The sequence below is a fragment of the Cyprinus carpio genome, chromosome A2 (genome assembly GCF_018340385.1).
Source record: "Cyprinus carpio isolate SPL01 chromosome A2, ASM1834038v1, whole genome shotgun sequence".
NCBI lineage: Eukaryota > Metazoa > Chordata > Actinopteri > Cypriniformes > Cyprinidae > Cyprinus > Cyprinus carpio.
In genome coordinates this window covers 10752664-10766818 of record NC_056573.1, presented here as the reverse complement: position 1 = coordinate 10766818, position 14155 = coordinate 10752664, and the positions used below count along the sequence as shown (strand labels likewise).

The window sequence follows — 14155 nt, the reverse complement described above, 5'->3', positions numbered from 1 at the left end:
TAGGGACGTTTCCGTAAACACAGTGATATCAGACGGGCGTATCGCCACCGCTGCGCATGCGCACAGAGCAGTAGAACTGACATCGCGGAGCAGTACTGCAATATCCATCGATTCGGGACCGAAGATTATCCATCTGCATTCTCGCAAGACTGGTGCCACCTGTACATATTAATCCATAACAACTGTGTCATTAAAGCAATCATGTCCATTGGAAGTGACTTTGGGAACCCTTTACGGAAATTCAAACTTGTTTTTTTAGGGGAGCAAAGCGGTGAGTCTTTTGGTTTGCCACGACTGGGTTTAGACGAACCCATTAACCTTTCAACACATGCATGAAGTACATTAGTATTTTGTTTATCCTCTTGTTTGTGGTGTTATTTCAATCAGCGTTATCTCTCCATCGATTCCCTGTCAAACAAGTCGGTTGCATATGTTTAAATTTTGATTAGTCATGAAAATGTATAGCTATGAAACGTCATTAGACTACTAAACACCCATCTGTGAATATAACGTGATATAATCCTTATTTCAACAACTGTTATGATTTTCACCTGCATTTTCCATAGGAAGCAGAAGGGATGATAATATCATTGATCGCTGTTATTCTAGCGCAGTTTAAATCGCTCAGAACAAATGATATATATTATATAATTCAGTCGAAAGAGATGTATATCGCCGTGTTTGTATATATCTTCTTGTAAACATCCACTGATTTGATGTCATGAAACAGAAAAGCGCAGAGGCTTTGCATTTCCCGTGTGTCTACTGGAGACACACCCAGGTTGGCAGTCAGTGTCTGTGGGATTCTTCAGCACAGCAAAAATAAAAACCTCATGCATCATTTCATGAGCAGTCATAAGATCAGCCTATATAATATTACTAGATATCGTGGTTTATGCATTTGGCCGGATGATGGTTTTATCAGTGTCACTGTCACTGTCGGTGTTTCTGAAGACATAATCAGACGGGCATTTGAGATCATGTCTGTCATTTGATGACAAATATTGCAAATAATAACACTGAACATGGCGTCACCACAAAGTTCAGGTGTTCTTTAAATATTTTTGTTTCCCTTACATTTTCTAGTAATGCTTATAATTTCCTGTAAGTGGTTATAACTCCTAATACAGTGGTTATGTATTCATCATTCACTGTTCGTATGGAGAAAATGGACAGACAGAGGGCTCTCTGTACTGTATAAAACAACATTAGATTGTGATAAGTGATCATTACAAATAGAGTCTAAACGACTGGTACCAGAGCTTTGACAGCTGTCTGCATCTTATCGAAATCATAAATACTATGCAGCCTGAATATGATGATGGATATTACCACACCTGCTAGAAAAACATTTATTTTCCCTTTTATTTTTATGTCAGCTCCTGAAATCTGTCATTGTTTAATGTTTACTCACCCTCATGTTGTTCCAAACCTATCTTTCTTCTGTGGAACACAAAAGGAGATGTTAGAGAGAACAACATCCTCTCAGTCACCACTTATCTTTTTCCCCCACATAATTATAGTGAAACGTGACTGAAGATAGGAAGTCATGCAGGTTTGGAGTAACATGAGAGTAAACCATTACATGGTTTGTGTGGACTGTCCTGAGTATCATCAGAAGACCACTTGTTATCTGCTGTCCATGGTCCTGAAGCTCACTGCTAGCCACATTTGGTTGATCTTGTCTCGAAACATCAGCTGAACAACCAATGAAGTCACAGAAGAATGGGGCCATTATTCCCTTTCTTTATATGAGATCCAGTATAACTATCAGCATTGTGCCGCTTGATGATTTTAGTATCTCGGCTCAGCCTGACAAACAGGCCTGACCAGACTGACCTGAAAAAAAGCAGTCCACTAGTGAATGAAAAATGTACTCTGGAATTTTTGCTGTCACTGAGGCACCATGCACTACTGCATTTTTCAAGTCATTTTTCCCCCGTCGTCATACGTGAAGTTTAAATAACATTCTCTGTGTAATCCCTTGAGAAATGTACTGTCATTTGAAGGACAGAGGACGAGACAGTGTCTTGTTTCAGCATATGTTGCAGTATGGTAGTGTAATTCAATTACTAAATACACAGTGTGTGGGGTTGGTCAGGCAAACAAGTTTTTAATTACTTCAGTGCATGTGATTCATCAAAATCTGAACCTTTTCCTGTTTATGTTGTGTTTGTTTTATAGTTGGGAAAACATCGCTGATAACAAGGTTCATGTATGACAGTTTTGACAACACTTATCAGGTATACTATTGGTTCTTTCAATGCAGACACCAAAGAGTTTTCCAGATAAGTCTATGTTATTTTGTATCAAACTTTGAATCTTATTATCATTATAGGCAACAATTGGAATTGACTTTTTATCAAAAACCATGTATCTGGAGGACCGAACTGTAAGTAGCTCTGAAACTAATTATATTTAATTATTATATTTAATATATAGAACTTTGATGCAGTTATCAAAATCAATCATCCAAATATATATATTTTTTTGCAGGTGAGGTTACAGCTATGGGACACCGCAGGGCAGGAGCGTTTTAGGAGTCTTATCCCAAGCTACATTAGAGACTCCACAGTGGCTGTGGTGGTGTATGATATTACAAGTGAGCCACACACACTCATACACACTTCGACCAATAAAATGATATTTGTAGGAGCTACTGCTTTTGTGTCACCATTGTTGAAAAAGGAATTTAACAAAACACAGTGATGCTCTGATTACACTGAGATTTATTTATTTTCTTCCTCCAGATGTCAATTCGTTCCAGCTTACCTCCAAATGGATTGATGATGTCAGAACAGAGAGAGGAAGTGATGTCATTATCATGCTGGTGGGCAATAAAACAGATCTAGAGGAAAAGAGGTGGAGTCATTTATATTAACATTTGATATAATACTTTGTGCTAGAATTCTTTATTTGTGTCACTATAATATAGTGTTTTAATTTACTCAGAATTATTATTTAAATGTATTTAAAATTGTAATGAATTATGTTGGGATTTGCTTTGACAGGCAAATCACTATAGAGGAGGGCGAGCAGCGGGCCAAAGAGCTGAATGTGATGTTTATAGAGACTAGTGCAAAGACTGGCAGTAACGTTAAACAGGTAAATCTAAGAGTGCTACATTGTCTGCTCAGTGCCAAATGGACTTTAATGCCCTGTAACATGACACATGGAAAGCTCTAAAAAGATTTGATTTAGCCAGAGTTGTTGCCCATAGGGCTTTAGCGGTACCAATCCGCTCTGAAAAAAAAAGAAAAGGAAAACTGTCTGGTTTCATTCTCTTTTTGTTTGGTTTAACAGTTGTTTCGGAGAGTGGCTGCAGCTTTGCCCGGAATGGAAAGCTTAGATGATAACAACAAAGAAGGAAGTATCCTTTACTGCATGACATTTAAATGTGATAAGTGTCAATTTTGAGGATGTCTCCTAGGTTAATATGCAGACAAAATAAGCTGTGTAGGTTGATTAACACTGTGACTGTGTGGTGCTATCAAAATTTCTGTTTAAGCATCCTCTCAACCAATACTGTGAGTTTGGGGCAGAGCTATCTGTTGGTGCAACCAATGGCAGATGGAGAGTGTTCAGAAATTTATTTTTCCATGCAAGTTTCCGCTAGAGAAACCGAAATGATATAAGTCATCATAATATCAAAACTGACCCACTTGATGCAAGTTCCTGGCTTTATTGTGCATGATTTATAGCCACATATATCCTTTTTTTTTATAGCTGACATCATCAAGGCTTATTTTTCAAACTGTCTGGCTCCTTTTCCAAAAACAGTGACCTTTTAAGATAAAATAGAAGATTTAGCTGTACATTTTTTCTTTCTGATTATGCTTTTTTTTATTGCCCAAAATATGATTATGGCAAAGATTTAATAAGAAAAATTTAATAATAACAATAATAGTTAACCATTAGTTGGAAACTGTGCTTAATACATTAATAAGGCAACACTATTTCCTTGATTTTCTTAACTCATCTCTCTTCCAGTGATCGACATTAAGCTGGACAAACAGCCAGAACCTCCGGCCACTGAAAGTGGGTGCTCCTGTTAGTAGAAATCGGTTCGGACCTTCATTATCACCACATGCTTGTTCTGTTGCTTCTATGGGTCCACGTCCAGTTGAACTTTATGATCGGATATAGGCTTTTTACATCTGAATGGGTCTAAAATTATATTCCTTAATCTACACTGTCTGTTTAATTGCCAAAATAATATCATAGGTAATTCAAAGTGACTAGCTAACAGATTCATGTAAGACAGGAAGTGGCATGTGTACCATCTTCGGACAAAAACATTCAGAGTGGATTATCGGTTGTTATGTTTTGTATTTTTGTACATTACAAAAAAGCACTAAATGATGCCTTCACAAAGAATGAGTTTAAGACGGGCGACAGAGTAACTGTCTTTCGTCCATAGCATGCATGTAAGACAACTTTTAGAATCTGTCATGTCCTTTGGTCCATACACATCGATAGTAACGAAACGAAGAACTCAGAATTAATGAAAAAAAGAAAAAAGAGAGAGATCCTGTTCAAAGTCTTAGTGTGGGTCTGTGTATACAGTACTTCCTACATGCTAATCCAGTACCAGCCTCCACTAGAGGTGTGTGTACTAACTCGGCTAACCTTTAAAGTGCCGTGGCACTGTTGTGAAGAACCACTGGATTTTTTCTGCTAGCTTCATGTATACACTTTAGATCCACCAGGTGGTACTGTATTGTATATAGTATTTATATTATTGTGAACATCCATTATTTAGACGTGGTTTATGTTCACTTGTATAAATATTTTATTTTTTTTCTTTTAATATGACAAGGGCTTCACTTTTATTTTCTCAGTCTCACCTGCAACAAAACACTAGTAAAAAATTACTACTTATTATTTCATCATTCTACTAACAACAAATACTGTTTTACTCATCCACCAATTTTTTTTTTCCTGAAAGAATACCATTATTCTTGTTAAACCCCTTTCAGATGTTTTACAGAAATATGTGGGTAGATTTTTATTTTTTATTTTTTAATTATAACTTTGTATTTTGCAGCCAACTCAAACTAATAAGAATGAGATAAGTGTCATTCATTCGGTTGGGGTGAGAAAGGCAATTTTGAGGTGAGCCTTAGGAAACAACAGATTTTCATTTCAAATACATGCACTTTCTTCTGGGTTCTGACTAGGAAATGTATAGTTTACCACATCCTAAAGTGATGAAACAGACAAATGATTGTGGCATCCCTCATATATACTGTGTATTAAAGCTCTCATAGTCTCCTGTACATGTTGAATGGATGTGTAGATTAAACTTCAAAATGCTAGTTGTAGGTGAACACAGAGAATCCTAAAACATGAAGACCTTTTTCAAACAGAATTGCCTGTCATCAGTACGTTCAAGAAATGTGAGTTGTTTACGAATCTCTGGAAACATAGTATCATTAATATTTATTGTATTTGTTTTTGGTTTATATTTTGAATTGTTTACATAAATGCACTGATTGTATAGAGATTAATTTAGGATATATTAGGTATTTATAATATATTAAATCTTAGTGCGAGTTTCTTTCTGGTGCCAATAATTCTGTTAACTGAAACAGAAATGGACATGAGGAATAACTGTGATTGAATTGTTGGTACTAGGCTTGGATTCAGCTTCTTAGATAATTTAAGGGGCTGCTGATATTAACTGTGGGGAGGGACTGAGGCTAATGAGTTTTGCATTGACAGGGCACAGAATATGTCATCTTTCACATTCACATTTCTCAAGCCTCCGTCTTGTTTGCTATGTCTTCTTTCACTTTTGTACACTAGTTGTGCCTTCTGTTATTGTGGCATCACAATGCAAAGCTTTCATTGTATGGCTACCTGAGAACACATACATTATAACACGGTGGTCACTGATTGGATTTATGATGTTGATCTGTGAGGAAATTGTTGTATTCACACCATCTAGCCAATTCACAGCAGTTGAGAAAAATTGCAGAACAGTCCTGTGCAAGCGGAAGGTTGTATGTAAAAACAGGAAGTTGCAGCTGATAGTGTGAGGAGATTGAATCTGTCAGATTTGTTGCCATAGGGTTGTGTAGAGCAGTGTAGTTGGCTCTTTATTTACTCTGTAAGGACATTTATGAGCATGACATCTGTCTGAAAAAAAAAAAATCAATAAAATCCATGTCTTAATACCAAACTGTCTACTGCTACAATTCTGAGTGTGATATTGCTTTTATACAGCAATTTAAGAAACTAAAAAAATATTTTTTGTGTAAAAGTGTGTACTTTTTCAATCAAGCAGAAAGTTCTAAGTTCTAATGATTTTATGTTTTGAAAACTCACTTTAAAAATAAAAAAAAATCTAGCGCTCATTTAAAGTTGAAAGCAGTGGGCCCTATACACAGACTGTGAAGGCACATTTCCACAGTTGTTAACTTTGTAAATCTAGCAACATTTTCAATTTTTTTATTTTAATGTAAACCTACAACATTATACTTATTATATATAATATTTTCAAACTTATAATATATTGTGATGCACAGAGACTGGGATTCCCCTTGGCATGGAAACTATAGTCCTCAGGAGAGACAGGTGACTGAAAGTAGAGGCTCACATGATTGAGAAATCGTTTCTTGCCCAACTGTGGACTTTCCAAGCCATACCGCACAAATTAGCACAAATGCGATCCAGCCTACAAGGTGCAAGTTAGTGTTTTAACTGTAAATAGAAATTCAATGTCACCACTTATCACAGCAGTCTTATGAATCAATGGCCCCTAGAGGCTCTAAGAGCACAAGAGTCATTTATCCACCAGTCACAAAAAAAGCCATGCCAATCACTGACAGCCATCACACCAAATAAAAGGAAACCAGCTAGGAGATTACAGGTATCTCTAGTCCTCATCACCAGCATTTGTTGTAAGTAATATAATTTTTTAGCGTGTTTAACGTCAGGAAACTAATCAATATGTACCATTATTTCTAAAGGCTGCATGTTGACTGATCGTGTTTTATTATTTAAGGTAAAGGTCTGCAGCAGTACTGATAATTACTGTTTGATCTGAGAAAAAAAAAGGTTAAACCAAAATTCAAGAATTATTCAAACTAATTTCAATCAAAGCTAAAGCTCAGCTAAATATTCATTGTTGTTGCTGTGACTGTTTGCATTATTTTAATGGATTGTAATTGAAGCTTCATAGTTAAATATGTAAATGCACAAAAGGCATGTTACTGTATTATAGGTCCAGTTTAAAACGGAACATTCCATATTATTTAATATATAACATAGGATCCCTTCTCTCAAAAAATTATATTTTGTTTAAATTAATATATGAAGACATTTTTAGTGCTCTCAGAACACCAGAGCCAGAATTTCAGTGGGAGTTTAGTGTGTGATCTATATGCAGGATTCTTGTGGAAGCATGTCTAGGGTGGAAGGTTATGGAGAGCCTGACCTGCGCTCACAGCTACGAGCATGTAGGACTGAGATCGCCATGGCAATCCATGACCCCTTCCCACTGCTGTACGGGTTGGTGGATCATGACGTTATCTCTGAACAGATCCTGAGGGTAAACATTTTCATAAAATGATATTCCTTTGCATAATCACAAATATGCGTGATCATAGTTCATTAAATTCTAAAACTATTACTGATTAACACTTAAGAGACTTTAGAGCGAAAGAAAAAGGATGGGATCCACAAAGCTGTGTACTCACTGCTTACTTTGATACTGGACCAGGATGCCACTGTCCTCCAGGGATTCTGGAGCAATCTCTGTAAAGAGTACAATAAGGAGTGTTACCCAAAATTGGAAACCCTGTTTATGAACCTTCCCAAAGGTACAGTGCACAGGCCAGGCAAAAATAAGTGGGTTGGAGGATAATTACAGTTTAAGTGATGATAATCTGATTTGGCAGGGTTAAAGCAGGTGGCCACACACGCAGGGAACCCCAGGTTTGAGCTGCAGGTCCGCAGTCAGTCAAGCAAGAAGAGAGGGATGGCTGAAAAACAAATGACCCACCGGCCACATCTGCACACCAAGAAAGCCTTAACCTCCAGCTCAGGTATGGACACCGGCACACACAGACACTCATAATTCTAGCCATATAGTAAATTCCCAGTTAACAAAAATATATTCTTAGAACATTTTTCTAACGTTCCTATTAAGTTATGAAAACGTTATATCTGAATGTCCTCTGTACATTCAAAAGAATTTTTGTTTCTTGGTTGTGTAAACATTAAAGACGACATCGAAGGGAAAGTTCACACAAAAAGGCAAACACATAAGATGCCGTAAGCCTAGAAACAACCTAGAAACAGCCTAGAAACACTCACAGTTTTCTATAAAAGTTATTTCACTCACAAGGTAAAATATTATCTATATATATATATAATCCACAAAAAATAAATATCATAATATATATATATAGCTTTCAAAATCCACAAAGCATAAATCTGAGAGAACATGTGACAGTTTGTATGGCCATGACATGATGCTTATGTTTGCAAACATGACAGTCCTGATAACTCAATATCTTCACTGCTCCAGGAAGCAAAGGCAAGCCGATGAGAAAGACAGATGGTGCAGCACTTTCTCAAGTCTCAGTGGGAAACGGTAATCACATGTTTGTGTAAAGTGTGTTATTAGAAGACTATGTTTATAGAAGATGAATGGGGTTGCAGATGAATAAATATGACTCCCAAAATGCAGGGGTCCAGGCTGTATCAACCTCAGTCCAGAGGGCCGTGACTGTGTCTGCCAGTGAGCATCCCGCTGGCTGCGGGACAGTGGAGGGGATTCTGATCCGGCAGGTCATTGAGTCTGGTGAGCTCAGCACACTAATATGGTGTTGACAGACTGTGATGACAGCCTTTACTTAGCTAATGCTTTAGCCCTTAGTGTGTTTTGATAGTGTAACCTTGCAGTGTAAACACTTTGGCAGTTCACTTTGGAAGCACAGATGTCTCAAGCTGCTCTCTCCCGCAGGAGGTGCCAAAAAATGCATCAAGGTTGGAGGAGAATTCTACTCTTCTGGCAAACTGGATGAGACAGCTGGAGTGCATAAGGCACAGACTGCACATAACTATTCTCACCAGCAGGGAGAGCCAAGCACCAGAGTCATGGATGTAGGTGATCAAGATTTGTTCAACTCATGGAAAATTACAGACATTGAAGAAAAAGAAAAACCTGCTTGAATGTTGCATATGTTCAGGTAGAGCATAATGATGATGAATGTGCTGTATGTAAAGACGGTGGGGAGCTCATCTGCTGTGACGGATGTCCCCGTGCCTTCCATCTCACCTGCCTGGTGCCACCCCTCACTTCCATACCCAGGTACAGATTAGTCATGTGACACACAGCCTGCTGACCCTGCCAAACCTAGAGCTGACCAGTGTTGCCAACTTAGCAATTTTGTTGCTAAATTTAGCAACTTTTCAGACTACCCTAACAACTTTCTTTTGCAAAAGCACCTAGCAACAAATTTAGCAGTTGTTAAAATGTATTTGGCAACTTTTAGCAGCTTTTGATAAGTGACTAAAAAGGCACAAATTTCCCATCCAAATTACACAAAAAGAGGAAACCCAAGATGCCTAGCAGTACACACATCATGTGAACTGCTATTTGCAATCGTTCTATTTAATATAATTTAATAATTGTTCATTTATGATACACTTTGTTAGTAGCTTGTACCTGTGATTGTTGATTAGTTAGTACTCTGTAAGAAAAATGGAAAAGATACTAGTAAGTTTCCAGGACATTATCCATTATCACCTGTATCCCAAAAACACAATGCGTAATTTAAAATGCAGTTAAAAAAAAACGATACAAAAAAAACTTTCATATAAACATAGTAGATTGTGCCCTATTTTTACAGACTTTTCTAAGAGTGTAGCACACTAACTAACTACTATTACGTTGATTAAAGCATAATTGTTGGGAAGGTGTAGTATTACTAGTTTACTAGCTATTAAAAAAAATAATTGTAATCATTCAAAAATGTGTTTGTGTTCAATAATTCAGTGAATTTAAAAATACATTTATATTTTAATATTATATTATGCATATTATTTTACAATAAAAAATCTAAATTAACATATATAAAACAGTTTTTTGCTGAGATTTGATGTCGTGACAATTTTGCGTCTGATCGCACAATGACATCATAATGTCATTTAGCAAATTTTAGCAACAAATCGACCTTCCTTTACGAACTTTCTCTGAAAATTAGTTGGCAACACTGGAGCTGACTGCGCTCATCGTTAGTCTTTAGCTGTGTCAGGTCGGTGTTGATAAACTGCATAGTGGAATACAAAAAAATCTAAAACATGAGGCCATGTACAATAAATACAGTGGGATCTAAGTCTAAAAACACTAATGAAAATGCCTCATTTGATAATTTTTTTGTTTTATCACAAATTATATTATTAGCATAAAAAATTTAGTAAAAATATTAAATGTAAAAAAAAAATGTAAATGTCACAATTTTTTTATCTTAAAAATAATACCTAAAAATAGTGCAGAACTCGACTGTCTACTTTGGACTCTACTGTATATAAGTGGTTCTCATCCAGGGGGCCAAAAACCTATATATTATTATTGATACATTTAATATGAAAAATATTATTAATAAATCTGTAATATTATTAACAGATCCTTAAAATATTGAATAAAATCTTTAAATATTATTTTTAATGTGTCTGTAATTTTAAGGTTTACTTTACATTATTCAAATAAATATATTATTATTTATAAAAAAATAGTTTTCCTAAATAGCTATTAATTCTATTTATTTCTTTATTTTATTTTTTCAGCAGTGTCTGTTTCTTAAAAAAGGTTTATAAACAAGTAATTTTGTCATAATTATAGCAGAAATAGGCAGAAATATCTTACCTTATATTGGGGGTGGAGATCAAAAATTGTGTTGGATGATGGGGGGGCCTTCAGGTCAAAAAGGTTTAGAGACCACTGCCCTATATGAATCTCTCGCTAATCTAAAAAATGTGTTTGTTTTCAGTGGTACATGGCGTTGTCAGCTATGCAACAGAGCAAAAGACAGGACATACACCCCCTTGCAGGTAAAGAACTTGCAATAACTTCCTGAACCTAAATTACAGTTGGTCACACTTATATGTACAATATGAACTCTGATGACCAGTGATGGGAGATTATTATTTATGACAGCTTTAATGTCTCTGCTCTTATTTTTAGCCTGCAGTTCACCCTCCAGTGACAGAGACAAGCTCCAGCTCTGCTGTGGACTTCTCCTTCTTCTCGTCTCTGTCCTCCACTTCACTCTCCACAGTCACAGAAGGCAAAAGCGCTCAGCCCATGGGTCTCCAGGTAACACTTCCATGTGATTCAGTGAGAGACACAGTGACTGTGAGCACCACAAGTAAGGCCTGTTCACACCAGGGATGATAACCTTTAACAATAAATGTAACTATAACGTTTTAATAATTGTTGGAATAACTTTCAGAAGGATTTTTATACAGTTGAAAAACAATGACAGCTAATCAGAATCAGAATCCACCCAACATTAAACAGCTCAAGCACTTAAAGCAGTAGATAACTACTGCTGCATGCTCATAATAAATTGAACGTTATCATCCTTTGGTGGGAATGCTAATATAGTTGTTATAGTTATCTTTAAGGTTATCGTTCTTGGTCTGAACACACCTCTATGAGAATAACGAACTCCATGCCACAAATATAAGACACAGAAAAACAGTGTCACTGGAATTACTTAGTTTTTTCCAGCAGATGAATCATGAATGACAGCCAATTAGAATCCGCAAAACTTTATAGAGCTCAAACCTTTAAAGCAGCAGATGACAAAACTTCAGCACACTAAACAGAAAGTTATTGTGCATTGGTGTGGATGCTAATATAGTTATCATTATTGTTTTTGGTGTGAACAGGCCTTAATCATGTGTGCAGGAATAATTTAGCTTAAAAAAAGCAAAATCTTATTAATACACCCTCATGTCATTTCAGTCTTTTAAATCATCTCGTATATGGCAGGATTGTGGTAATTTTCTGATATTTTTATATTTAATCTCTGTTAGTCTTCAGATGGTGAAATGTTTGGGATGAGGATGGCTTGTGGAATTTGCCACCTGACCCGTGGAGAGCTGATCACCTGCCCGCAGTGCCTGCAGAGTTATCATGCCCTCTGCAACTTCTCAAAGTACTGCTGTTATTGTACTGTTATTGATAATAGAATAACTGTGAGTTCTATCATGCTTTGAATCTCAGTCACTCCCCCTCTCTCTTCCCCTATTTGCCTCTTCAGTGGAAAGACAAGATGCAGGAATTGCTCCAGGTCTTGGGGACCTGAAAATGAATCATCATCAAGGAGTATTCAGGTAATCTTAATACACTGAAACAACACTTTTGGGACAGCAGACTGCACAGATGTTATTAGTCTGGTTTATTCACCCACAGGTGAGTCAACACATGACTGATCAGGGCTTAACGCCATCAGAGCAGCTGTTCAACAGAGATGAAATGGACTCTATAATGGGGGAGGTGAGGTCATGTTTATCAATAATATACAAAAAAATTGATTAAATGTAAATGTGAGCAATGGAAACTGTACAGTATATACAGTACATGAAGCCCCAGATGAGAAACCTAACAGTATATTTGTCTTGAATACAGAGTGCTATAGATGGGATCCTGCAGTGGGCTTTCCACAACATTTCACGTCCTCCTCCTCAGTCCCAAAACAACAAACATCAATTCAGTGAGTCCAGTGGTTCATCTCTGCTGTGCCCAAACATCAAATCTCAGTATAAGGTTCCTCCTCAGTGTTAGTTGGACTGATGTAATTAATAGAACATACAGATTCAATAATGTGAAGAAAATGAATGTATTTGATTATCCATTTCACAGGTTTATTATTAGATATTTGTATTTTCTATAGATCTTGCTAGGTTGTTGCTACTACAGGGTTTCCACCAATTATTGTTTTATTTTAAACTAATATTTGAAAAAAATACAATATATACAATACAAAATGCATTAAGATGACTTCACCCAGAAGCTCATGTTCAGCTAAATGATTAATTGTCCCTCTCACATTAAAATGTATTAAATACAATAAAAATGTAAGCATATGTACATCGATTAAATTAAGATGTGAGGGAGAATTAAGGCCCAAATACTTAAAGAATGAACTGGTTTGACATTATTTTGGATTACAGAAGATTAAATCAGGCCATACTTAAAGAATGAACTGGTTTGACATCATTTTGAACAAAATCAGGCCAAAACAAAGTTTGCTTGGAGTTAGTTTTGGAAGTTCAATACAGCAAAACGTTCTGGAAAAGTTCACTCATGTAATTTTTAAAGCATCATAACCTTCAAACCTGTTTCATGTAGTTTTTGTCTACTAAGAATCTTTTAGAAAGATGTTTCGAGAGCTAAACAATTGGCATATCGTTAAACAACAGTACAATACATTGAACTCACAGACTTGATTTCATTCAGGTCAAAAATTAAATAAAGCACTCCTCTGACTAAGGTCTATAGAGGCCTGATATCCAATGAAACCCGGATTTTGATGTGGACTTATTGTTCTGTAATGTCAACATGCATGTGATAACCTCCAGATATGAAACAATGGCTCAAGAATAGATGAATGGATTTCTATTTCTGCCTGGCAAACATGGAAAATGTGCTCCCATTTTTATTAAAGACCCATGTATTCTCCTATATTCACTTTCTTCTATATGTGTAAGTGTGTGTGTACCTATGTCATGGGAACCAAATGTCCCCACAAGGATACCAGCACATTTTGACCTTGTGGGGACAGTTTTTGGTATGATTTTTATAAATCATACAGAATGATCTTTTTTGAAAATCTAAAAATGCAGAAAGTTTTGTGTGAGGGTAGGGGTAGAAAATACAGTTTGTACAGTATAAAAACCATTAAGTCTATGGACTGTTCCTATAAAACATGGAAACCCAACGTGTGTGTGAGTGTGTTTGTAAGTGCCCCTATGTGGGCCTTCTGTTCTCTTCTGAGAATGGTTTTGACACATCTCATGGAATGCATGGTCCAGAGCCAACGCTGTCAGTTTTCCTTTTTGGCCTCCTCAGAGACAAAAGAGAGTGGGAAAGAGAGAGAGGAAGAGAAGAAGAGAGAACGAGAGCACTTGGAAT

General features: G+C 36.4%; 2 protein-coding genes across 2 annotated transcripts; both read left to right on the top strand.

Moving 5' to 3' along the window:
- Positions 1-58: 58 nt before the first annotated feature.
- Positions 59-4860, top strand: LOC109064898 (ras-related protein Rab-6B-like). The gene is made up of 8 exons (XM_019081931.2): positions 59-271; positions 2185-2243; positions 2339-2392; positions 2497-2602; positions 2751-2862; positions 3012-3105; positions 3304-3370; positions 3991-4860. The coding sequence occupies exons 1-8, from the start codon at positions 202-204 to the stop codon at positions 4053-4055; spliced, it is 627 nt and encodes a 208-aa protein (XP_018937476.1). The 5' UTR covers positions 59-201; the 3' UTR covers positions 4056-4860.
- Positions 4861-7401: 2541 nt separating this feature from the next.
- LOC109064895 (autoimmune regulator-like) lies at positions 7402-12805 on the top strand. Its single transcript, XM_042714377.1, has 13 exons — positions 7402-7555; positions 7655-7826; positions 7905-8051; positions 8537-8602; positions 8699-8812; positions 8975-9131; positions 9170-9322; positions 11004-11064; positions 11198-11329; positions 12055-12176; positions 12282-12354; positions 12434-12517; positions 12650-12805. Exons 1-13 carry the CDS (start codon positions 7409-7411, stop codon positions 12803-12805), a joined length of 1584 nt encoding a protein of 527 aa, XP_042570311.1. The 5' UTR covers positions 7402-7408.
- Positions 12806-14155: the final 1350 nt, after the last annotated feature.

Excerpts from the sequence above, each read along its gene's own strand:
- LOC109064895 (XM_042714377.1), top strand. The coding sequence starts at position 7,409 with ATGTCTAGGGTGGAAGGTTATGGAGAGCCTGACCTGCGCTCACAGCTA. Across the intron at positions 8,813-8,974 it reads CCGGCAGGTCATTGAGTCTG|GAGGTGCCAAAAAATGCATC; the intron begins GTGAGCTCAGCA and ends TCTCTCCCGCAG. Across the intron at positions 12,518-12,649 it reads TGGACTCTATAATGGGGGAG|AGTGCTATAGATGGGATCCT; the intron begins GTGAGGTCATGT and ends TCTTGAATACAG.
- LOC109064898 (XM_019081931.2), top strand. The coding sequence starts at position 202 with ATGTCCATTGGAAGTGACTTTGGGAACCCTTTACGGAAATTCAAACTT. Across the intron at positions 272-2,184 it reads TTTTTTAGGGGAGCAAAGCG|TTGGGAAAACATCGCTGATA; the intron begins GTGAGTCTTTTG and ends TTTGTTTTATAG. Across the intron at positions 2,863-3,011 it reads ACAGATCTAGAGGAAAAGAG|GCAAATCACTATAGAGGAGG; the intron begins GTGGAGTCATTT and ends TTGCTTTGACAG.